The 26224-nt window shown below is 38.5% G+C and overlaps 1 protein-coding gene across 1 annotated transcript in view; it reads right to left on the bottom strand.

Moving 5' to 3' along the window:
* DSG2 (desmoglein 2) overlaps positions 1–26224 on the bottom strand; it is a 53771-nt gene that overhangs the window by 10897 nt on the left and 16650 nt on the right. Inside the window, exons 2-11 of the mRNA XM_025365499.1 lie at positions 20032–20067; positions 18069–18203; positions 17042–17203; positions 16752–16896; positions 15763–15929; positions 13740–13877; positions 13441–13626; positions 7046–7311; positions 2926–3068; positions 1903–2130 (exon numbers count right to left, since the gene is read on the bottom strand). Coding sequence (XP_025221284.1) covers positions 1903–2130; positions 2926–3068; positions 7046–7311; positions 13441–13626; positions 13740–13877; positions 15763–15929; positions 16752–16896; positions 17042–17203; positions 18069–18203; positions 20032–20067 — 1606 coding nt within the window. The remainder of the gene's footprint in view (positions 1–1902; positions 2131–2925; positions 3069–7045; positions 7312–13440; positions 13627–13739; positions 13878–15762; positions 15930–16751; positions 16897–17041; positions 17204–18068; positions 18204–20031; positions 20068–26224) is intronic.

The raw sequence follows: 26224 nt of genomic DNA, 5'->3' as shown, positions 1-26224 counted from the left end.
TTTCTTTAAAAAAAACTTTATTAAGGCGATTTTTCAAACATAGTAACAGAGAGAAGAGCATAACCGCCATGGTACCCATCCTCAGCTGTAATCGTTTCCAACAATGGGCTGATCTTGTTTTCTCTAGTCCCATCTTTTTTTTTTGTTCTCAACACTATATATTTTCAAAATTGAAAAAAAATTCAAACCTATAGAAAAGCTGAAAGAATATTTTAGTGAATATTAACAAACTCTTTACTGTTTATATTTTGCAACAGTGCTTTTTTGCCCTCTATATATCCACTTTTTCTTTAAGCTTCTGAACTGTTTCAAGGTAAGTTACAGATAGCATGACATTCTTCAGCATGCACCTTCTAAGATCAAGGAACATTAGCACTCTTAAACTTATTTTTTGAAATGGAGTCTCGTTCTGTTGCCCAGGCTGGAGTGCTGTGCTGCCATCTTGACTCACTGCAACCTCCGCCTCCCAGGTTCAAGCGACTCACCTGCCTCAGCCTTCTGAGTAGCTGGGATTATAGGCGCCCACCACCATGCCCAGCTAATTTTTGTATTTATAGTAGAGATGGGGTTTCACCATGTTGGCCAGGCTGGTCTCAAACTCCTGACTACCATGCCTGGCTTCAACTTATTATTGATAATATTCTTTAATATACAACTCAATGTATTTGTAAGTTAAATTTACTAGAATGTTAGAGTATAAGCATCAAAGGGAGGGTTTTTTTTTTTTTAATTTCTCCAGATGGAGTCTCGCTGTGTCACCCAGGCTGAAGTGCAGTGGCAAGATCTCGGCTCACTGCAAGCTCTGCCTCCTGGGTTCACGCCATTCTCCTGCCTCAGCCTCCTGAGTAGCTGGGACTGCAGGCACCCACCACCACGCCTGGCTAATTTCTTGTATTTTTAGTAAAGACGGGGTTTCACTGTGTTAGCCAGGATGGTCTTAATCTCCTGACTTTGTGATCTGCCCGCCTCGGCCTCCCAAAGTGCTGGGATTACAGGCATGAGCCACTGCGCCTGGCTGGGAGGTTTTGTTAATTCAGATCACTGAAATATATAAGAAAGGAAACTAAATATATTAAATCTGTAAATACAGTTTGAAATATTGATGGTTTAATTTGTTAATTGCACTAAACATTATTCAAACCCTCTTAAAATGATTTCAAACATTTGCTAGACTTAACACAATAAAGCTGTAAATTAAAAACAAACAAAAACCTGACCATTATCTATGAAATTTTTCTGAAATGAACCCTAATTATTTAAAACACAATAGTTTTCTGGATAGACTTTTCTGCATTCAAAACCACCCTGAAGGACATCTGAAAACTCACATCAACACATCATATGTTCCATGTGTCTAGATGTCCTGGATATGGACGTATGGACATGTCCACTGACATGGGGAAAGGGGAGTCAGACAACCCACTGTCACGTTGTTTCTATCATGTTCTAGCTTTGAGCTTTCCTTACTTAAACCAAGGTATCCTCAGCTTTAATCAGGGAATAATGCTAGAAGTAAGGATTAAATATGGTAATATGTAGGATGGGCTAGCAGAGTGCCTGGCACACAGCAAGTGCCCAGTAAATGTTGTTTTGAATGGAATTGTTGTTACTACACTTCAAGATTTTTAGAAGGCACCTACTACAATTGTGGTGCTGAGAAAGGCTTGGTACTCCTCATCTTACCAGACAAAACTACTTCAAGAGCTATTAGATTATTTTTCTTCTCTCCATAAGCATATAAAAGATACTACATGCCAGTAGGTTCAGGGCCTCGTTTCATAAACTCCTTTAAAAAACTATATTGGAAATATAATTTATGAGAAGAAATAGAACTTACAAATATTTTAGATATCTATCATGCTTAATATTTAGATTTCAATGTAGTTCAGTGATTTTGCTTACTTTCTTGGTGTACTATTTTCCATTTTTCTGCCATGCCAGGTGGTTTGTCAATGACAGAGAAACTGAAAGGGCCACTGTTTGGGTGTCCATCCAGGTCCTCTGCAGTAACATTCACATAGTGGGCATCATTACAGATTGTCTGCACAGGCTCTATCAGTGTGGGACAGTTGTCGTTGATGTCTTCAACGTAGATAAGGACGGTGCCAGTGATGGTTTTTCTAGGATAATCTTAAGACAGAAAAATTATGTACATTCTGTTCTTATTGCTGACAACAGACATAGTTTGAATTCCCTTGCCAATTTGGAGTGGAAAAGGTACTAACCACTTAGGACATTTTCTATCCTAGATATGTTTCAAATTTGGACCAAATAGTATCTTCTAATCCACTTACCAAGTAGAAATGTGAGGTTTATCTACTGGAGAAATTACGTGCTTATTTCATCTTATTAAAAAAATCTTTTAAACATCTGTTTTTAAATTTTATCCACCCTTCCTTTTTTTTTTTTTTGGAGATGGCGTCTTGCTTTGTTGCCCGGGCTGGTCTCAAACTCCTGGGCTCAAGTGTTCCTGCCATCTCAGTTGTCTGAGTAGCTGGGATTACAGACACAAGCAACTGTGCTGGGCTGAGATTAGGTTTTTTATTTTTGAGTTGGAGTCTCGCTTTGTCACCAGGCTGGAGTGCAGTGGCGTGATCTCTGCTCACTGCAACCTCCACCTCCCGGGTTCAAGTGATTCCCCTGCCTCAGCCTCCCTAGTAGCTGGGACTATAGATGCACACCACCATACCCGGCTTTTGTATTTTCAGTAGAGGTGGGGTTTCACCATGTTGGCCAGAATGGTCTTGATCTCTCGACCTTGTGATCCACCTGCCTCAGGCTCCCAAAGTGTTGGGGTTACAGGCGTGAGCCACTGCTCCCGGCTGAGATTAGGTTTTCATACACAATCAAAACAAAGGTTTCTGATGTTGGAAAATAAAAATCTAAATACATATAACCAAGAAAAGGATCTATTTAATAACTCACCTTCTGATATGGCCACAATCTTTACAGTATATGTGCCATTTTGAACATATCTAGATTCAAAATCAGGAAGTTTTGCAAGTTTAATTTCAGATGTGACAGAATCCAGAGAGATCCAATTATCTCTATCTTCTAATTTTACATATCTGTCATAAAACAAACATAAAATTAATTTTGAATTCTGCATGAACTGGAAATCTCTAACATCTACAGCTCTTTCAAGCTTCCTTTTCTTCTCATTAAATATGTTCTTATTACACGCATTTGTTTGAATGTTGTTAATTTCGTAAAACCATCCTAAAAGCCCCTCTCGTTACCGCACGTCACACGTAAATTGGACCTTCCTTATTCCTGTAACATATCCAAGACATAAAATTAAGGGTGATTCTCCTTCAGTCCACTAACCACTAACCCAAGTTTTTAAGTTGCTCTGCAGTCTGTCCTATGGCATTTGATTTAGTGTCCCTTAAATTTGGGTTAAACTTTTGGGGAATAACTTAGTCATACAATAAGGACTGGTGGAGAAGAGCAGTCTTATGTCCTGTTGTTTATTGGGGGTGTTAGCAACATTTATAAACATCAACTTTAAAAACCAGCGATCCCAGGGGTTGGGCGCAGTGGCTCATGCCTATAATCCCAGCACATTGGGAGGCTGAGGCGGGTGGATCACTTGAGGTCAGGAGTTTGAGACCAGCCTGGTCAACATGGTGAAACCCCATCTCTACTAAAAACACAAAAAATGCTGGGCATGGTGGCGTGTGCCTGTAATCCCAGCTCCTCAGGAGGCTGTGGTAGGAGAATTGCTTGAACCCAGGAGGTGGAGGTTGCAGTGAGCCGAGATCATGCCACTGCACTCTAGCCTGGGTGATAGAGCAAAACTCTGTCTGAAAAAAAAAACCAAAAACAAAAACGGAAGCATCTAAAAATTTTCAGACACTGTTGACTATTGGGGTAATAATTTTCTTTCAGGTAGAACTGGTAAAAGTGGAAACAATGCCGATAAAATAATGTATGGGTTTCTTTCCTCAAAGCAAGAAGAATTAGTGTGGAAGGAGCCAATGCTGGGAGAGCAAGGCAAATGTCCATAATATGTTTTCAGAAATGTATGTAATTGGCCGAGTGTGGTGGCTCACGCCTATAATCCCAGCACTTTGGGAGGCCGAGGCGGGTGGATCACCTGAGGTCAGGAGTTCAAGACGAGCCTGACCAAGAGGGTAAAACTCCATCTCTACTAAAAATACAAAAATTATCTGGGCGTGGTGGTGGGTGCCTGTAATTCCAGCTATTTGGGAGGCTTTAGCAGAACTGCTTGAACCTGGGAAGCAGAGCTTGCAGTGAGCTGAGATCGTGCCACTGCACTCCAGCCTGGGTGACAGAGCGAGACTCAGTCTCAAAGAAAAAAAAAAAAAGTATGTAATTAGTTCATTAAGACCAATGAGTTTAACATACAAATACCAGTACCAACCAAACATATGAATATGTTGCTTTGCTCAATCAAATTGTTAATTTATTTTCTGTTAAGTGGCTTCGAGGCACACAGGAATGAGTGGCTAATTTACAGCAATATTTATTTATAGTACTATTTCCAATTATACACTTGAACTAAGTTTTTCTGCCTCTTAATATTGCTACCAGTAAATAATAATACATTTTGATTTTCACAATTAGTTTTGAATTTCATGTCTGAAATTTTAAAGCTTGGACATGAGTCGCTGTCTATGGTTTACCAACATTCATACTGATAATAAAGGCAGAGTCTTAGGAATAGGGATTACATTTCACAATGTGATGCTTTGTTTAATGTAAGAAATTTTCTGTTCTCTGTTGTAAAAGCTAGACATCATTCAAGTAGCAGAGCTGCTTGTGTGTTATAGCAAATATCTGTAAACAACTGATACACATGAATAATCAATAAAACAGTAAATTATGACAAAGAGTCTGGAGTGCAGTAGTGTGATGGCAACTCACTGGAACCTTGAACTCCAAGACTTAAGCAATCCCCCTGCCTAAGCCTCCCCAGTAGTGGGGACTACAAACATGTGCCACCACGCCTGGCTAATTAAAAAAAATTTTTTTTTTTTTGGAGAGACAAGGTCTTGCTGTGTTGCCCAGGTTGGTCTTGAACTCCTGGCCTCAAGTGATCCTCCTGCCTCAGATTCTTGAGTGTGAGATGCCAGGCATGAACCCACTGCGCCCAGCTCCTTATCAATGTTTCAAAATAACAACCACTAATTAGTTAGGTGAACATTTGGAAAATAATTTAACTTGGCTGTGCCTCCATTCCTTATCTGTAAAATAATAGGTTTGAGCTGGTCTTTAAGATCTTTTCTTTCTAAAATTCTGTAACTGTGTTCTAAAGAATACAATCAAACACTAAGAAATGAAAGAGGCAGGGTTCATTATTCTTCCAGGCAGAGCACACATCTTTTGATGTATTCATGGCCCCTTAAAAAAAAAAAAAAAAAAAAAAAAAAAAAAACAGCAGCCAAAAGTAAATAATTTGGTGGGAAACAGAAGCTTCAATAAGTGGCCACATATTATTGGCATATAATTAGTTTGAACATACAAGTTTCTATGTAGACAGCAGTGAGAAATGATCATATAGAAAATTCATCCTCAATTTTGGGAATTCAGTTAGGGTATATTGTCTTGTGAGGTATAGAGCTGAGAAAATTAAAACTAGACCAACTAGACCACATAAGAGAAGCAGAGCGGGCCAAAGAATGTCACCAAGGCACTACAGAAAACATGGTGGAAGTTGTTTGTTAACATTATTTTGGAAAAAATGTTATTTAAGGAATTCCATGAAAAGGAGATTCACTAAAAGGAAAAAGGTTGTTGAGGAGCTTCTTCCACATTTTCATTCTTGCTACACTTGGCGAGGCACTTAAATACAATGTTTTATGAAGCACTGGTACACAGGGACTGCTATGATTTTAATGTTTGTAACCCTTGGAAATTCTTATGTTGGAGCCTAATACCCAATATGATCATATTAAGAGGTGGGGCTTTTGGTAAGTGATTAAGTCATGAGGGCACCACCGTCAAGAATGGAATTAGTGCTCTTAAAAAAGAGGCTCCAATGAGTTTCCCTGCTCCTTTGGCCACGTGAGGATGCAGCAAGATGGTGCCATCTTGGAAGCACACAGTGAGACTCACCAGATACCAAATCTGTTGGCTGGTGCCTTGATGGACTTCCTAGCCTTCAGAACTGTGAGTAACGAATCTGTTGTTTATAAATTACTCGGTCTAACGTATTTTTGTTACAGCAGCTCAAACGGAGTAAGACAGGGACACAGGTGCATAAGGACACTCAAGCAACCAGGCAGCTCGGGCACTGAGCAGGAAGTCACTAACGTTGTGTCTGGGACAGCAGGTGGGGATTCTTTAAATTCAACTGCAATAACAGTAACTAGAGCTCCATAAATTACAGCTCTGTAGAGAATGGTCCTTCCGTGGCATGGCACTGAGATCTAAGATGTACATTTACTTTGAAAATTTGAAAGCGTCACACAATAAGGTGCCACTACAGAGTGGACACAAGCCAGTCTCTTCTAACACAGTGAGCATCTTGTAGGTTCTCAATAAATGTACTCTGAGTAAAGGTCACCATGATCAAGACAAACATAAACAGTGCAGAAGGCTCATTCATCTCTGAAACAAATAGGTTTAAACGAAGATTCATTCCCAAGATTTATGGGTTAAGTAAAGCTGGTTTCCCCATATTAAAATACATTACGTAACTTGTGTAAAGTAAATCTTGTGGATGCTATCTGGTATGTTCTTACCCTCCAATAATAATCTTTTAGGAAATAAGACAGGTTTTAAAAAGTTTTCTCCTGAACTTTTCCTTTGTTGCTTTTTAGCCGTCTCTAGCCAGAACTGTTTCAGAGGTGAGTAAACCAGCTTCCTCCTCACACACAGGTGGTTGAGGAAGGTGGATTCTGGTGAAAATTCCCCCTCATCTCTCAGTTATAGAAACATCTTTGGAAAATTTGTAGACCTTTGGGGAACTATAATGCTGGATTTGAAGGAATGAAGTGTTCAGATTTCATTATGATTTTTGAAAATAGGCACTGAAAATAATTTAAAATAAAGAAATACACGTGTCACTCTCTCTTACCGTGCACGGGCTAGTAGTCCAGTGTCCTCATCAAAAGCTTGAAATTTTCCAATTATTTGGCCTTTGCTTGATTTGTCCATGCTCTCGCTAACGTAAGTTGAGATGACACTGCTTTTAAAATGAATGCCTTCTTTCACATTTTTCACTTTAACCTTGATGGGAATGGGTGTAGGCTTGTATTTACTCCTAATTGACTTGTGAAAAGCTGCTTTATTAGTGACAATAACACTGAAGTCAAGATTCTTCATTTCTTCATAATCTACTTCCTAAAAGGGAAAACCAAAGGGAATTCTTTCCAAAGAGAAAACAGAAGACACACACACATATACATATACATGTGTGGTTTTAATGTTAGATATAATAATTTAACGTACAGGAAATATAGCAGCACTGAATATTCCAACTCTGACACTGACACCAAGCAAATAAAAATTCTCTGTCAATCTGGATAGTCATAAATGTTAAGGATGTTTAGGAAGCATTACCAATTTATTTTTCTAAATGTTGAAATCATTGTAAATATATATATATTTTGTTCAGACATGGTGGCTCATGCCTGTAATCCCAGCACTTTGGGAAGCCAAGGCAGGTAGATCACTTGAGCCCAGAAGTTTGAGACCAGCCTGGGCAACATAGGGAGTTCCCATCTGTACAAAAAATACAAAAATTAGCTGGGCATGATAGCTCGTGCCTGTGGTCCTAGCTACTCAGGAGGCTGAGGTGGGAGGATTGCTTGAGCTCAGGGGGTTGAGGCTGCAGTGAGCCATGATCATGCCACTGCACTTCTGCCTGGGCAATACAGCGAGACCCTGTCTCAAAACATACACACACATTCATCTGTATATATGTGTGTGTGTGCATATATATTTATCTTTAACAATCTGAAGTGATTTTTTTTCTAATGTAAAAAAATAGTGGGCATTCAGTATAAATCAATATTCCTTAAAATGTGTTCCATGGGTTTATTTCAGTGAAAATAAGTAGTGATAGCTCTGTGAGCTCTGTCCCTCTAATATAGCTATGTATTGCACATTAGCATATTAAAATACTTGAACTCCTGGAGTAAAGAAGAAACCTAGAGTTTTCAAATTTGTTTAAACAGAGAACCCCACTCTCCTCCTTTTTTAGCATAATATATATTAATATCTGGTTTGCTGTTAATTCCATAAAAGATTAACCTTTCTTCAAATAGTTCTTTGTAATAGCACAATTTCCATTTGAAATAATCAGTTCATTACTGTATACATATTTTATGGTCCAACTTTTCAATGTTTCTTTTTATAAACATTTCCATAGTATTCTACTACTTAGATATAGACAGTCATTCTATAATTAGGCATTTGGGCTATCACAATTTCTAAATATAATTAATGCTGCTGTCAACATTTTTTTACACATTATTTTTCCTCTGTTGACCTATATCCTATTACTAAAAGAATTACCTAAAGTTTACTTAGGTCCTGTTGCTTTTTATTTCTAGTGTCTCTGACCGTTTAGATGCACTGAACATTTTTGCTTGTTTCTTCGGTATAAAATTAAATATATTAGGCATGTTTACATGAATTACAGCAAAGCAAAGCTTTTCATTTGTTTTTTGGAGGATTCATTGTGAATTTCCTTCCTTTGGAGCTACCACTACTTATTTTCACCAAAATCAATCAGTTTTCCTCTCTACTGGGCTCTGGATGGATCACAACTTCTGTTCCCTTTGAAAATTATGGATCACTGTGATTTTGAGACAAGGACACAGGAGAACAAAGACTAGAGAAAATACATCCTTTGTGATTGTCATATCTTTGTGAAAGCTTGTTAGTTTATTTAAGTCACTCTTGCACTTGACATGCTTGTTTCATGGCATGATCTATGCCGGATGAGAAACAAAATCTTCCACCCAGATGTCATTAGTATCCAAAGGCCAAGACAATGAAAAAAAAAAAAAAAGCTAGATACTGGGGCGATGTGTTTCATAATGTTTTCCATAAATAGCCATAATGCTCCAAAGCAAATGGAAAATTTTCAGTATCAAGAGTACTGTGTGAAGGAAGAGACCTCTATTTTTTATAATTCTGTAAACTTATGTTATCATTTCCATTTTTGCTATTTTTTAATAACATTAAAGATTGTAAGTTTGTTAATTTGTTAACAAAGCTGTGAATTTTTCTCATGTGACTATTTACTATCTCTATTTCCATATTGAAAAATATCTGCTCATCTCCTTTATCCTGTTTGGACAGCTTCATTCAGGTATAACTTATATCCAGTAAAATTCACCCGCTTTAAGTGTACAGCATGATGAGTTCTGGATTTGCAGTCATCACTATGGTCCAGTTTTAGAACACCCCATTACCCCCAAAAGTTCCTTTATGTGTGTTCATAGTCAGTCCCCACTCACGCTCCCCACTCTAAGCAATCCCAATCTGCTTTCTATCCCCATTGTTTCGCCTTTTCTAGAAATTTCAAGTAAATGGAATCATATAATATGTAGTATTTTGTGTCTGGCTCCTTATACACAGCATAATCAGCATTTTTTTTTTTTTTTTGAGATGGAGTCTCACTCTGTCTCTTAGATTGGGATGCTGTGACGTGATGCTGGCTCACAGCAATCTCTGCCTCCCGGGTTCAAGCGATTCTCCTGCTTCAGCCTCCCAAGCATCTGGAATTACAGGCGTGCACTACCACATCTGGCTAATTTTTTGTTTTCAGTAGAGACAGGGTTTCACCGTGTTGCCCAGGCTGGTCTCAAACTCCTGAGCTCAGGTGATTCCCCAACCTTGGCCTCCCAAAGTGCTGGGATTATAGGCGGGAGCCACCATGCCTGGTCCATAGCATAATGTTTTTGAGGTTCATCCGTGTTGTAGCTTGTATGAGTACTTCATTCCTTTTTATTGCTCATGAGTATTCCATTATATGAGTACACCACATTCTGTTTATCTACTCACCAGCTGATGGACATTTGGACCTGCTATTAGTTTTTTTATTATTATGACAAATGTTGCCATGAACATTTGCATACATGTCTTTGTATAGACATGTTTTTATTTTTCTTGGGTGGAAACCTAAGAATCAAGTCACTGGGTCATATAACTACTCTTGTGTAACTTTTAAAAGAAACTGTCAAACCACCTGTATCATTTTACAATTCCACCAGCAATCCAGTTTCTCTATATTTTTGCCAATAATTGGTGTTGTCAATCTTGTTGACTGCTATTGTCTAAATGTTTGTGTCCCCTTAAAACTCATGTGCTGAAATCCTGACTCTCAAAGTGATGATATTAAGAGTGGGGCTTTTCGGAGACCCTGGGATCAATGTTCTTTTAAAAGATGCCCAGTGGAGCTTGTTGGATGTTCCGCTATGTGACCATACAACAAGAAGGCACTGTGTGTGAGCCAGAAAGCAGGACCTGCCCAGACACTGCATCTGCTTTGATCTTGGGCTTTCCAGCCTCCAGAACTGTGAGAAATAAATTTGTTGTTAATAAGCTACCCAGATAATGGCATTTTGTTGTAGTAGCCCAAACGGACTAGGACATTCATTTCTGCCATTCTAGAAGGTAAAGTGGTATCTCTTATAGTTTTAATTTGATTTTCCCTAATGATTAATGGTGTTGGCACCTTTTCATGTGGGTATTTGCTACTTGCGTATCTTTTCTGTCTAAATTCCTTTCAATGGAATCTGATTGCTGCCCGTATAATTTGGAAGCAATTCATTATATAATTGAGACAGTGACTTTGTAATTATCTCACTCGGTTGCTTTCATTTTAATACTCATTTTATTATTATTTTTTATCTACATCCTTCTTGATAGAAACAACTATATCCCTTTTTTGTGCTATCATAGTACACTAAAAACACAGTCATGCATTACTTAATGATTTGAGAAATGCATTGTCTAGCAATTTTGTTTAGGTGCAAACATCACAGAGTGAACTCACACATACCTAGATGGTAAAGCCTACTATACACCTACACTATATGGTATAGTCTATTGCTCCTATGCTACAAACCTGTATAGCATGTTACTGTACTGAATATTGCAGGCAATTATAATACAATAGTAAGTATTTGTGTACTTAAACATGCTTAAATATAGAAAAGGTATAGTAAAAATATGATAGTAAAGATTTGAAAAACGGTACAGCTGTATAGAACACTCACCGTAAGTGGTGCTTGCAAGACTGGAAGTTACTGTGAGTGAGTGGATGGATATGAAGGCCTAAGACATTACCATACGCTACTGTAGACTGTAAGTACTGTACCTAGGCTACACTAAATTAAGAAAATACTTTCTTTCTCCAATAATAAATTAGCCTTAGCTTACCATAACTCTATAAACCTTTTAATATTTTCTTAACTTTTTGACTCTTTTGTAATGAGCCTTAGCTTAAGACACAAACACACTGTGCATCTATACAAAACGATTTTCTTCCTTTACATCCTTCCTCCGTATTTTTCAGCTCCATTATAATTTTACGGGGCCATCGTCATATATGTAATCTGTCACTGACTGAAACGTTCATATGTGGCACATGACAATTCTATGCTAGCACCTCTGTCATTCATCAATATCTGTTTCTCCTTGTGTGTGCAATTGGCTTTTCTATCTCAGGTATCTGGCATGGTCATACCTATAATTGACGGCTAAAATTATATTTATACACAAGCAGATAAACTGATTTTGTCTCGAATGACATGATCCATTTCTTCAATAATCATGAGTTCTTCCCTTTAAACATGAGGTAATGTTATTCAATTTTCCTCCGCTTTTAAAAAGGTAGCTTAAACACATATAGTAGCTGTCAATAAGTAGTGCTCAATTATCATGAAACCTCAAATTAATGCTTCTCTATTCTGTTATACATTTAGATCACCATTATTCCTCTTTCCACTGTCAGAGTTTTACCCAGTCTGTTATATATTAAGTTTTCGTAAGAATTTAGAAACTTCTGGAATCAATTTTTGCCTATGTGTAACTTAATGAAATAGTATTTTGGAACTGTAGCTTTGCATTTTATTTTAAAATCTGGTAAGGCAATTCTAATATAAGCTACTTAAAATACACTGATATTATTCCTTACCTATTTTGTGACATACAAATCCATCCTGTTTTATATATATATATATATATATATGTATTTCTTGAGACAGAGTCTCACTCTATTGCCCAGGCTTGAGGGCAATGGCACAACCTCGGCTCACTGCAACCTCTGCTTCCGAGATTCAAGTGATTCTCCTGCCTCAGCCTCCTGAGAAGCTGTGATTACAGGCACGCATTACCATGCTTGGCTAATTTTTGTATTTCTGGTACTAGAGATGGGGTTTCACCATGTTGGCCAGGCTGGTCGCGAACTCCTGACCTCGTGATCCCCCATCCTCAGCCTCCCAAAGTGCTGGGATGGGATGACAGGCGTAAGCCACCGCGCCCAGCCCATCCTGTAATTTGACATAAACGCTTACTATCCCTATTTAGTTCAATTTTCCCTTCATTGACTCAATTAAGCACAAGAACTTAGTATACTATATTTCCAAATGTGAGCCTCATACTAATATTAGAATCACAAGTGGATTTTTGTTAAAAAGACAAGTTCCTGAAACCTGCCCAATGAAACGTTTTGTTGATGAGACCAGGAACCTGCATTTTTGGCATGCAGTTTTATGAGGTGATTCTTAGGCACACTTAACTATCAAGTTATCACAGCTTTTATTTTTAGATGTTATTAGTGAGGTCTGGGTTTACTGGTTTTGTTTCAGGTTTTTTATTTTTATTTTTTTGAGACAGGGTCTCTGTTGCCCAGGCTGGAGTGCAGCGGTGTGAGCACGGCTCACTGCAGCCTCCACTTCCTGGGTTCAAGCTATTCTCCCACCTAAGCCTCCTTAGTAGCTGGGACTACAGGCATGTGCCGCTTTGCCCAGCTAATTTTTGTATTTTTTTTGGTAGAAGCGGGGATTTGCCATGTTGTCCAGGTTGGTCTCGAACTCCTGGGTTCAAGCGATCTGCCTGCCTTGGATTCTCAAAGTGTGGGGCCTGGCTTTACTCTTAAGTAAATAAAATCAGAGGTAGTAATCGAGGGGATACTCATAGAGGCAAGAGGTTGTGATGTGAGAATGTGATCACCAGCTATGAGCTGCAGGAAAGCCTGGAAATGAGCTAAGCAGTAATGATGCTGGTTCCATGCTGTCTGGCTAGGATTAGAGTCCCCTGATATGAATTTGAACCATAATGTGACCACTTCCTAACCATAGAACTTGGGTAAATAGGGATGGCTCCTTTCTCAAACAACTGTAGTGCTAGTTAATTGAGTATGTAAAGCACTTCTAAGTGTTCAGGGCTTAGATACATTAGATTCCTTTCCAGCACCAACTTGGCCCATGCCAGTTTTGAATACTTAGTACTTACCTTAATAAGGGTCACAATTCCTTCATTAGTTTGAGCATCTGTTTCTATGTGGAAATAACCCCCTTCATTTCCTGATGCAAATGTAAAATTTGCTAGCCAATTATCAGAACCTATTTCGTCTGCATCGAATACTTTTATGCGTGTAACTTCTACATTGACTTGATTTTCTTCAACCATCCCTTCAAGCTGCAAAACATGAACACATGATTTTTCAATGAAATACAAATATAAGTGATATATTTTTAGTTAGGACTAAAATATAAATAAATAGGTACAGTTATTATAAGAATAATAGTTACCACTTTATTTTCTACTACAGGTATATTGTCATTGACATCCAAAATACGAATCTGAACTTGAGCTTGTTTTACAGGCTTGTCAGTAACTTCTCCATTGCCATCTCTTGCTTCTACCGTCAAAGTGTAGCTGCTGTGTTCCTGCAGAGCAATGAAAAATGTCCAGCTGGGTGAAAAGAGTCACTCTTAAATCTGGCTTTCTGGTTTTAGTCCAGTTTATCATGTACCACAGTATATTTTATTTACAAATCAGTTTTATGATCTGCTATTATTTGTGTGAAGATACTATTTACTTGCAGTCAGAGCTTTTGCAGAAGAACAGAAAAGCCTCAGGAGTTGCAGATAGTCAAATTCTTCAATATGTCATTGGTGATATTATCAGGAGAAGTCTGCACAAAGGAGCCACGGTTGAAAGTGTAGCTTATTCTCTGCTTAAAGTGAGGTGGAACTGTAGGAATTGGTTCTTTCTGTCCCGCGCTTCATTCTCAGTGAGGAAAACCTGGTCCTAAATAAACTTGGCTAGTGAAGGCAAAACTGGGTGAACTTTGTCCAGAATTCCCCAGAGATTTGATTCTTATAGTACGTGTCCTAGACAACGGCTTCTCAGATGTCACTTCTTTTCTTCCATGAGGTCTCCTTACTATGGTTCTGTTCAGTGTGGCTGGAATTTAGGACGGCAGGTAGTGCCAGGGCTTGGGGTCCTGCATAGGGCAGAAGCACTCAGTGCACAGCAGGACACCAGGACCCTGGAGCCAGCTGCCTGGGTTCCAATTCTGGCATTGTCACTTACTGACTGTGTTGGACACGCACTTAATCCCTTTGACCTTTGGGTTCTTTATGTATAAGATGAGGATAATAAGTGAATCTGCCTCACAGGGTTTCTATGTGGATTAAATGGGTTAATCCATAAAAAGGTTTAGAACAGTACCTGGCAGAAGGTAAATGCCCAGTAAGTTAACAGCCATTATTATTGGTTAAACTTTCTGTCCTTTAGAAACAGCAGCTTGTTAAAAATCACACTACCAATGCAAAGTAACACGTTTCCATTCTAATTTTATGTGAAAAGGTATAGAGTAGAATTTTAGATGAATCATATTCTTTAATTTTACAAACATCCCCTTAAGCCTATTGGGCGCAATCCTTCCAATTTGGGCAGAATTAAATCATTTTTCTAAGAAATACTGAACGTAGTGCATTTGGATGATGATTTATATCTGATGACAAAGAGTGTATCTTTAGGATCAATGACACTTTACTCTTGTACCCTGTTAAAACCTTTACGTATACAGCATTTAAAAAATCTTCTATCTCCCCTTTTTATTAAAAAATTTCCCTTTGAGTTAAACAAAGTGAAATGTTTGAGAGAAACGCCTTCCTAGTAAACCTACTCAAATTTTCCTTCAATTTGGGATTTAGAGTAATTCTCTCCTTTACAGATACTTTATTCTCTAACTAGGATTCCTGTTTTCATCCCTTTCCTCATCATCTTCTATGTACTAGCAGTGCAGGAGCCTCCTAATTTTTCATTAGAGAACTGCAAACTGAGAAATGTTTTAGGAATCTCTAGTAAACAGAATGCTGATAGGAGAGGCCCTAGAAGGGTGCTGTCTTTATGTAATTTTAAATCTTCTAGTAGTCACATTTTAAAAAGAAACATGTGATAACAATTTTAAACAAGTATATTTTATGTAATCCATGATATCTAAAATATTATTTTAACATGCAATGATCACAAAAAACATTAATGTCATATTCTGCATTTTTCATATAAAGTTTTTCAAATCTGGTGCATATATTACATATTCAACACGCATAAAGCACATTACAATTTGGGCCAGTCACATTTTAAGTGCTCAATAGTCACATGGCCCATATTGGACAGCCCATCCCTAAAAGAGAGTAATTCCAAGAGTTATCCTATGGATAAGGAATACAGAACAAAATAAGAAAATTAGAAAAGAAAAAGAGAGGAAAAACTGGAAAGGATAGAGAGTTTAAAGATGGGCAACATAACATATTAATTTACCTCTCTGTCCAAGGTAACACTGGTTGTATAAATCTCTCCTGTATCTTTATTTAGGTAGAACACTGGAGGATAAGCAGGCTCCAGAGATACGATCCTATAGGAAATTTTAGAATTCAGGGTATTGGGCTCATCTGCATCTGTTGCATTGATTTTCATCACAAGTGTATCTGGCATTAGAAATAAAGATGTCTAAGATGAAACTCAACTTTAAGCATACTTACCTGTTATTTTATTTATAATTTTAGCTTGTTCCAAAAAAGATTTCAGGTGCTTATCAAAATCACATGCAGTTGACCACAATATAACATTTAACTGGATGAGGATGTAAGCGTGAATGGAATACAACAATAGGAAAAACAAGACGAAGGCAAGGCTGAGGGTGGAGTCCTGAAAAATTGCTATATAAGGTGACAGATTTGTTTATAATAGTATTAGTAGCCAATACAAAGAAAGTAACATGAACAGGTACATGATCCTGATATTTATTAAGATACAAACAAATCAGGAGAAGCGTATTCTTTGTATCATGGTCCAAAAGAAAATCTCTCATTTGAGTCCTCATGAAGAGCACTGTGTTGAACAATGTTGTGAATAAACCTTACAGTAAAAATAATACAAGTTATAGGTCAGCAAACTATAGCCAAAGCTGTAGGGCCAAAGCTAACCAGCCACCTGTTTTTGTAAATAAAGTTTTATTGGAACACAGCTAGGCTCATTTGTTTACATATTATCTATGGTGCTTTCCTGCAGAGAGCAGAGTTGAGTAGTTGCTACAGAGACCTTATCTGTCACATTAATCTACCCTATCTGTTCTGAGGGTAAAAGCAATGGCATGTAAAGTCCTTTAAACCTATAAGGAAAGCAATTCTGAACCTAGAGTGAAATTGTTCTGTAGGTAATACTCAACTTTAGCTAAGATATGAAATTTAGTGTTTATTTACAGCGGGGATAAAATAATCTTAGTATTTAAAAAAAAAAAAGACTCTTACGTGCTGCACTCAACTCTTCAACAGACCCAACAAAGACATCCTGTGTGAACACTGGTTCATTGTCATTGATATCGAGAACCTTAATGCGGAGCTCTAAGGGTTTCTCTACATTGTTTCCTCTTTCATCCAAAGCGTAACCTGTTAGCTGAAATCATGACATAAATAATAAATAAGATTAGATTTCAGCTAAGAAAACTAAATTACCATACTATGAAAAAAAAAAAAAAACAAATGATACTTATTATGAAAGGAAAACTACCAACTAATAAATGTAAAATTATTCTTCTTACCAGAAAAAATGGTGTTTCTTCTCGATCAAGAATGCTGGTAATATTCAGTTCTCCAGTGTCTTTATTAAAGACAAATATACCAAAAGGTGGCTCTGTAATCCCTTTTCCAGTGTATTTGTAAGTAACTTTGAGTCCTCTTTCTTCTGTAAGATCAGAATGTATCTAACATAAAAATAACAGGAATGTTTCAGGTTGAACTCTCTGTAATTTACTAGATTTGACCTTAGCCAAAAGCCTGAGAAGAGATTCTCTGTAATTTATAGGTATATATTTGTATGGACAATTTCCTTCTGAAGTTCTTTGGTAATACAGGCCAGAGATGACAAGACTTGGACTAGGGGAATGACAGTGGAGTTGAAGAGAAGCAGCAGATTTGGAATATATTTTTGGAATAGAACTGATAGTGTGTGGTACATTTTTGGCTTGAAAAACGGGACAGAATTATAGCGTCAATTACCAAAATGGGTAGAACTTACGAAGAAAAGCTTTGGGGGGAGAAAAATGAAGGGTTTATGTTTGTGCATGCCAACTTTGAAATATAGAGTAGTAACACTATCACATAATTTATCAAAAAAACTCAACCCCTTGAGAGTGAAAACACAGATATTAATTATTAAGCCAGGACAACAGGCATGAACCATGACTGTCTCAGGCAAATGAAGATGGTCACCTTACCTAGTAATAGACACCAGGTCATCTTGAAAATGACATTTTATGACATCTTCTTTTGAGCACTGAACACTCTGTGTTACCAGTGCCAAATCCCTTTACTCTTAGTTAAATCAAAGCTCAGAGTTATCTATATTTTTGCCAATGATGCTGCATCTTCCGGAATAGGAAAGAGAATCTTAAAGTTGATACTTTATGCTAAAAAGTAAGCTCTGCTAATTTTCAGATATCTCTTGAATATTTAAAAATTCTGTAAGCACATTCTAAATTTTCCTTAAATCTTAAAGTAGACATAAAAGTCCTCTCATACCACATTTTAGTCATATGCATATATTTCATGTTCCTCTTTAGGAGATACCTTGGCAATTGGATTCTTTTTGGACAGATCCTCTCCCTCCCGAAGAGCCACGGGGGCGGTGATCCAGGCGCGCTTTTGCCGCACTAAATGAGGATGTTTAGGAAGCAGCTTATTTTCATTTCTTGTGCTTGAGACCTACAACAATAGAATATTGTGAAAATTTATTATGTGTCATAAATATAGAACGTTAGTATGGTGTCCTATAACATATTAAACTGTTAAATAGTGCAAATTTTGAGGTATGCTTTGTATTTCCTATGAGGCTTCATTGTCTAAAAGGGAATATATATATTCCAGAAAACTGCATAGGGCCTAAAGAGATTATCTCCAAGCTGGTAAAGTGGTAGGGTTTTTTCTGGTTTATTTTTTCTTTTGAGACAGGGTCTCACTTTGTCACCCAGGCTGGAGTGCAGTGGCATGATCTTGGCTCACTGTAGCCTTGACTTCCCCCGCTCAAGCCATCTTCCTGCCTCAGCCTCCCAAGAAGCTGAGATTACAGGCATGCACCACCACATCTGTCTAATTTTTGTATTTTTAGTAGAGACAGGGTTTCACCACGTTGCCTAGGCTGGTCTTAAACTCCTAGACTCAAGTCTTAAGCAATCCACCCGCCTCGGTCTCCCAAAGTGCTGGGATTACAAGTGCGAGCCACTGTGCCCAGCCAGTAGAATTTTGTTTTTAACTGTAAGAAATGATTTCCCAGAGTGAGAGTAAAGAATCATTTAGTAGCCTTACAAATTGGCAAAGTAAAAAATAACAGATCATGTCAAAAACGTTTTTTCTTATTAACTGAAAATGAAGTTTCATTTTTCTGTGGTGGCTTGTGATTTAAAAATAAATTACTAAATGTTTTTTAAGACTAAATCTTAGTAATCTATTGATATAAATTTGACTAAAACTAGGGAAACTGTCAGTTAATGAATTTATTGTTTTCAGGATTGGGTAAAGAATTAAATTTCCCATTTCATTTTCAGAACCTTAGGGAGAAAACCATTCTATACATTTCCAGTTGGGTTTTATAGGTGCATATATATTTTATCCAAGGCAAATTTCAATACAGCTGACCTGGGATCTTAAGATCAGAAATAATCCTTATACTAGGTTTGCTTTATCATTTTACTCATTTTGTTGCTCTATGTAATAGGTATTTTACTTCGAAATATTTACACCGGTTATCACTAGGTCCTTGATTTTTTTTTTACTTGCACAAAATTTTCTATGACAAAAAATTGAAATTACTTTTTCACTTATACTTCACGAAGTATTCATTGTTAACAGCTTAATATCTTTTTTTTTTTTTTTTTTTTGAGACGGAGTCTCGCTCTGTCGCCCAGGCTGGAGTGCAGTGGCCGGATCTCAGCTCACTGCAAGCTCCGCCTCATGGGTTTGCGCCATTCTCCTGCCTCAGCCTCCCGAGTAGCTGGGACTACAGGCGCCCGCCACCTCGCCCGGCTAGTTTTTTGTATTTTTTTTAGTAGAGACGGGGTTTCACCGCATTAGCCAGGATGGTCTCGATCTCCTGACCTCGTGATCCGCCCGTCTCGGCCTCCCAAAGTGCTGGGATTACAGGCTTGAGCCACCGCGCCCGGCCAACAGCTTAATATCTTTTATGATTTTTCATAACTATACAGTTGCACATATATACACAGATGTATAAAGGTCTTTTTGCTATAAAAATGGATTTATATCTCATTTTACCCCTTGATTTTCATTCAGCACCTCGTCATGGACATTTTTCCATGTACCATAAATGGTTTTAACATTCACCTATTGGTGGATACTTACATTGTTAAAAACTGCTGCACTGAACACCCCTGGATAAGCTCCTCTGCACTTGTTTGAATGGGAATCGCTGGGTCTAATACAATGTGTGTCTTTAATCTCGTAAAGCCCAGACAACCTGTTTACCATGGAATTAAGCCTCCTGAGTCAAAAGGCAGAAATAAATCCTTTATTTCCTCACCTGTAAGTAAAGTCCACTTCCAACATTAAAGCAGATCTGTAAAATAAAATTATTAGATATTTAGCCAATTTACTGCTCAATTCAGTGTGAAAACATTGTTCATGAATAACGTACCACATTACATATTATAGACATAAAAAAAGTTTAACCACTACTACTATCCTTTGTCAAGAGGAAACAAATTTAATTTTTCCCTTTGCCTTCCCTAATGGCCAGTGCCAGAGGAGAAATCTATATCCTCCTGGATCCATACTGACTCCTCCAGAAAACAGTATCTTCAAAAACAAACAAAGTCATCTGCCTTGTGACATCTTAGTCATTCTCCCATCCTTTTCTCCCCACCCTATGGTTTTTATCTTGTGTTCTCCAGGACCTGCTTACCTTTCCTCAGGGCCACCAGTATGTAATGTACCCCACACCCAGCTAACTCCCACCATCCCTATGGATGTGTGTGCATTACACACACACACACACACCACACACACATGGACAGCCCATGTTCTGACTTTTCGGTTCCTCAGTATCCTCAGTCCCACCAACTCTTTTCTTTGGTTCTTCATAGGCACTGTCACACCGGGGACTTCATCATGACATAGTACTGTTCTAAATACAGTTATGCTTACTCTTAAATTTGCCCAAAAAACTCCCATATTGCTTTCTGAATATTTTGCACTCTAAAAAAATAATTTTAAGAACTGATGCATTAAAGATGTGCATAGTTTTGGAATATATGTGATAATTTAATACATTCATATAATTTGTAAAGATAGTGTACTTGGGATGTCAATTACCTTAAATACTTGTCTTTTCATTATGCTAGAAACATTCGAATAATTCTCTTCTAGCTGCTTTGAAATGTATAATAGGTTACTGTAAACTACAGTCACCCTGCTAATCTATCGAACTAGTGTTCTTATTTCTAATTAGTGGTCTTCTTTCTTCTATCAAACCATCTATTTGTACCCATTAATCAATTACCTTTCCCAGTTTCTGGATTCTATCATTCTATTCTCTATGCCCATGAGATCAAAACTTTTAGCTCCCACATATGAGTGAGAACACGTTGTATTTGTCTTTCTGTGCCTGGCTTATTCAGTTAACATAATGACCTCCAGTTCCAGCCATGTTGTTGTGCTGCAAATGGCAGGATTTCCTCACAGTTCATTAATCTCCCTGCTGGCTTCATTCTTCTCTTGGCTCAATCTGAACCAGCACTTTCTAATATGGTAGCTACTTGTGGCTATTTGGATTTTAACTGAAATTATTTGAAATGAATAATCCAGTTGCTCAACAGCCACATGTGTTAAGGGCTACCCATCTGGACAGGGCGGACAGAAAACATTTCCATCACTGCACACAGTTCTACCAGACCAGTGCTAGCAGACTGCTGCCTGCCACTCTGAAGATGTTGTCAGTGATCACCAGGGAGCATTCATTTTCATGACTCTTGCTATTCCTGCCTCACTTTTCCTCTCAAATCTAGAAACCTATTTAGTACTGACCACACACTGGCAATATTGCTAGAGGGGCCACAGTGGCTGAATAAATCTCTTACACATTCATGCTCTCAAATAGCTGTTCTTTCAGTGGGGTGACGGTTCCTTTCTAGAGTGACCATATGTCTGCATTTGCCCAAAGAGTCTAGGTTGACACCTGCTGTGAGGCATTCCATCTGTTAGCAACCCTTTCATCCTCAAAAGTATGCTCACACTATAAATTGTATCGTCACCTTGTCATTGCTTTACCCTTATTGCATTTCTAAAATAGGCATTCCAAACTTTAGGAAATAACGCTAGTCACACCTCCATACCTATTCACTCTTATGAGATGACCCCACATATTATTTGACTGACACTATCTTCAGTCATCCTCTCCTTCCTTTCATTCCCCAGGGAAGAGGTATCCTGACTCCTTTCCAAGGCAAACCATCATTTGTGTGCTTTATTTGCAACTCTATTTGTTCTCTCACATTTATCTTCAAGAACCTTAATCCTTCCACTAACCTTTTATCGTCCTTCTCCACTGGCTAATCAACACATTTATTTCCTTCTGATTGACAAACCAAATATATTTCGGTTTTCCTTCTCTTAAAAAAGAAAACTAGATCCCTCTCTTGTTTCTGTTAACAATCTATTGCTCTATATCCCTCTCTTACTTATAATTCCAAACTGAAATTATTGTCTATATGTATTGCCCCCACTACTCCACCTTCCATTTATGCATTAATTCACTGGACTCTGTCTTTGGTGTAGATTGTCTCAGTTGTTTGCCTTTTCCCATCTGCATGGTCACATGGATCCATGAAGCCCTACTTGGTACATCATGGGAAACAAGGCATTCCCTAAAATTTCAGTCTCTTTCACATCCTTTGCATTCATTTGAAAGCTCCCTGTAGGGTCCATTCCACATGTGAATCCTTCAGCCTCTTTCTTTCCTTTCCATTGTCAGTTCATGTTCTTGGCTCTCCATTCCAAAAAGAAACTCAGGGAGAGGAGATGTTCAGCTTCTAGTGTGGGCTTCTCTGGGGCAGATGAACAATCATGGCTAATTCTCTATTTTATGATCAGATCTATGATCTCTTCTTCATTCTCTCTACTATTAATTTGCCCAGCTAGCAGTGGCCAGAGATGTCTCTAACCAAGGTGGTACTCCCCAAATGTATGTATTTTCAAAGGTGGCATGGTATGAAAAGCAAGGGAAAGCAATGCTGAGATAGATCACTTCTCTCTGCGTGTTCCCTGGGTGGGAATTTTCAAAGGGAAAGATCAGTGCCTGGATCAGAGAGGTCCCAGTGTCCACATCATCAGGGAACAGTCTTCAAATTTAGTATATGTCGGCCGGGTACAGTGGCTCACGCCTGTAATCCCGGCACTTAGGGAGGCCGAGGCAGGCGGATCATGGGGTCAGGAGATCGAGACCATCCTGGCTAACGCGGTGAAACCCCGTCTCTACTAAAAATACAAAAAAAAAATATTAGCTGGCCATGGTGGTGGGCGCCTGTAGTCCCAGCTACTTGGGAGGCTGAGGCAGGAGAAGGGCGTGAACCTGGGAGGTGGAGCTTGCAGTGAGCCGGTATCGCGCCACTACACTCCAACCTGGGAGACAGAGTGATACTCGGTCTCAAACAAACAAGCAAATGAAAATTTAATATATTTCTTGCCCATCTTTCTAACCATCAGACTCTTCTCTTTGATACAGGCCATATTAAGGAGTTGGCTGCACTGAATATTTGCTACTTTTATTCTTCCCTACAATCTTACTGGCCCTAGCAAGAGGGTATAATTTACATGTTATTTTAAGTAAATATTATTATTCTGACCAAGTGTCATCTGTTTTACTAGGGTATAAGAAAATGGAAGTAATTTATAGTCCTCTAGTCAAAGGTAAATTCATCATATGAGCCTCTTCACTGATTTTTATTGGAATTTACTTTCTAGATGTGATTTGCTCAGAAATGCAGAAAATCGCATGGTTACCAACAGTGCTTCTTAAACTTTAATGTGTATTATGTTCACTGGGGACCTTGTTAAAATGAAGATTCCAATTCAGTAGGTCTAGAGGTCAGCCTTACACTTTACATTTCTAACAAGATCTCAGATGATAGCAATGTTGTGGGTTCTTGGACCAAATTTTGAGGAGCAAGATTATAGAATGTGACATGAAATATCATTTGTTTGTTTACGTACAAACAACAGTCAATGAAGTCTGCCTTATTCATTATTGTTTCAGTAGTCAGCACAAGAATTGTTGTGACTCTTGACTGCTGGTATCTCGAAGGCAGAAATTCATAAAATATATTTCATTATGTATGTATTTTTAACATTAAAATCATTTTAAATTGCAAACATGTATAAAAGCGGAGCGAACAGTACAATGAACACCCACATAGCTAACATCCAGTTTCAACAATCACCTAGTACACATTTCTTTTAAAATATGTTTTTACTTATGAATAATTTTAGATTTATACAAATGTTGCAAAGATAGTAACAGCAGTTCCTTTCTCCACTTTCCTCGTATGTTAACATCTTAAATAGCTACTGTATATTTGTCAAAATTAAGAGATTAACATTGGTGCATTTAGTTAATGCACTGTTATCTAAATTCCATACTTTATTCAGATTTTACCATTTCCCCCACTAATGTTATTTTGCTGTTCCAGGATCCAATCTACCATTCCACACTGCATTTGGTAATCACATCTCCTTTATATCCTCTGGGTTTTTGACAGTTTCCCAGTCTTTGTTTCTCATGACCTTGATGGTTTTGAGGAATACTGGCTGAGTATCCTGCATAATGTCCTCCAATTTGGGTTTACCCGTTGTTTTTCTCATGATCAGACCAGTATTAGGTGTTTTTGGAAAGAACATCACAGAGCTTAAGTGCCCTTTTCGTCACACCATACTAGCTGGTATGTAATATCCACATGACACCACGGGCTAAGGTACTGATTGCAGTTTCTCTGCTGTAAAGTTACTATTTTTCCCTGTCCTTATTCCATTCTTCGGGAGTGAGTCATTAAGTCTAACCCATCCTTAGGGCAGAGGGAAGCGGGGAAGAGATTCTGCCAGATAAGGTGCTTTAGTCTGAATTTCCTTATCTGTAACAGGAGAGTAATACATACGTGGCAGACATTTTCAATTGTCTAGCTTATTGGCATTCTCTCTCATCTTCAGTGTTCATAAGACTCTATTTTGTACTCTCAGGTAGACCCTGCCTAGCTCATGGAGCTGAATGACTGGTATGACAAAACAGGGTATGTATGCCTGTTTACTTTGATAGTGGCTGGTTTAGGCATAAATGTATAAGAGAATTTTGGCTAATGAAGTATCAGGAGACCCTACAAAAGATTCTCCTCACTGATTAAAAGAGAAGCGCATGCATAACCTCCCTGTTTAAGTGCCTCTGGAGACTGCTGAGTGAGGAAGTGACTTTTGGAATAGCTACAGCCATGCTGTGACCATGAGGGGAGAGCTAACAAAATGCTAGAGAAGCCAAACTGAAACCATAAAGGCTTTAAGTTACAGAATCATTCAAATCTGGACCAACTCTCTCTCCAGACCCTTTCTTATGAGATATTCAATATTCTTTTCTTTAACCTAGTTTTAGTTGGGTTTTGTTACTTGCATCTGATAGCCACCTAACTAGGACACATCCATTTTGCAGGGCTGATGTGCAAATTAAAGAAATACATGAAATGTAACTATTGCAGTGACTGGCATTCAATAAATAGAATTTATGAGACATTTCCCCAATTGTAAGTCTTGCATGGTCCTCATCTTAAAATTTCTGCAAGTTTGAATTAATTCATAACTTCAATTTCCTGAGCTTGTAGGATATGGTAAGTGTTTGGGTGAGGGAGAAAGGACAAGATGGAGGAAGGTGAAGAAGAAGGCACAATCCATGTTGCTTCCGGGTTCTTCCTCACCAACTTTCCCATGCCCGGGAAGATGCAGATCAACCAAGCATGCGCCAGGTGACGTCAATCCGAAGAGATAGAAACTTACCCAGCCATGCCTACGGAGACGCCCTGATCACGCCCTTATCCCGCCCACTGCCCTCCCCCTTCCAGTACCAATGCATAAAAGTCCGCTGCCGGCAGAAGCCAGCGTGACTTCTTCGGCCCCTCCTACTTGTGGACCGGAGAACCTCACCCGAGAGTGCCGGCGTGACTTCCCTGGCCCCATACCTGAGGACCGGAGAACCTCGCCCGAGAGTGTGTGCATACTTGCAATAAAAGACTGCCACTTTCTTATGTACTTTGGCCTCATGTTTAATTATTTAGCACTCCTAAATTAAGTATTAAATTAAGACAATTATTAAACTAAATTAAATTAAGACAGTTCACAACTGGGCATTGGGCAAAAAGATGTCCAAATCCTCGCCCACCTACCACGCCGTGCCCAACCTGCCAACAGGAGAAACATTGGAAGTCTGATTGCCCCGCCAGCAGGGCAGGCATTGCGCCTCAACGTGGTGCCTCTCCTCAAAGGCCGGAAGGCTCCTTCCAGCTCGTACACCTGGACGACGACTGACGGTGCCCACACTCGGAGACCCCGGTCACCCTCGCTGAGCCTAGGGTAACTATACAGATAGCGGGTAAGCCAATTTCTTTTCTCATCAATACGGAAGCTACCTATTCTGTTTTGTCAACCTATGGAGGTCCTAGCCAGCCATCCACTATCTCAGTAGT

Source organism: Theropithecus gelada, chromosome 18 (assembly GCF_003255815.1).
Source record: "Theropithecus gelada isolate Dixy chromosome 18, Tgel_1.0, whole genome shotgun sequence".
In the NCBI taxonomy this organism is placed as follows: Eukaryota; Metazoa; Chordata; class Mammalia; order Primates; family Cercopithecidae; genus Theropithecus; species Theropithecus gelada.
This window is presented reverse-complemented; position numbering and strand designations above follow the sequence as displayed.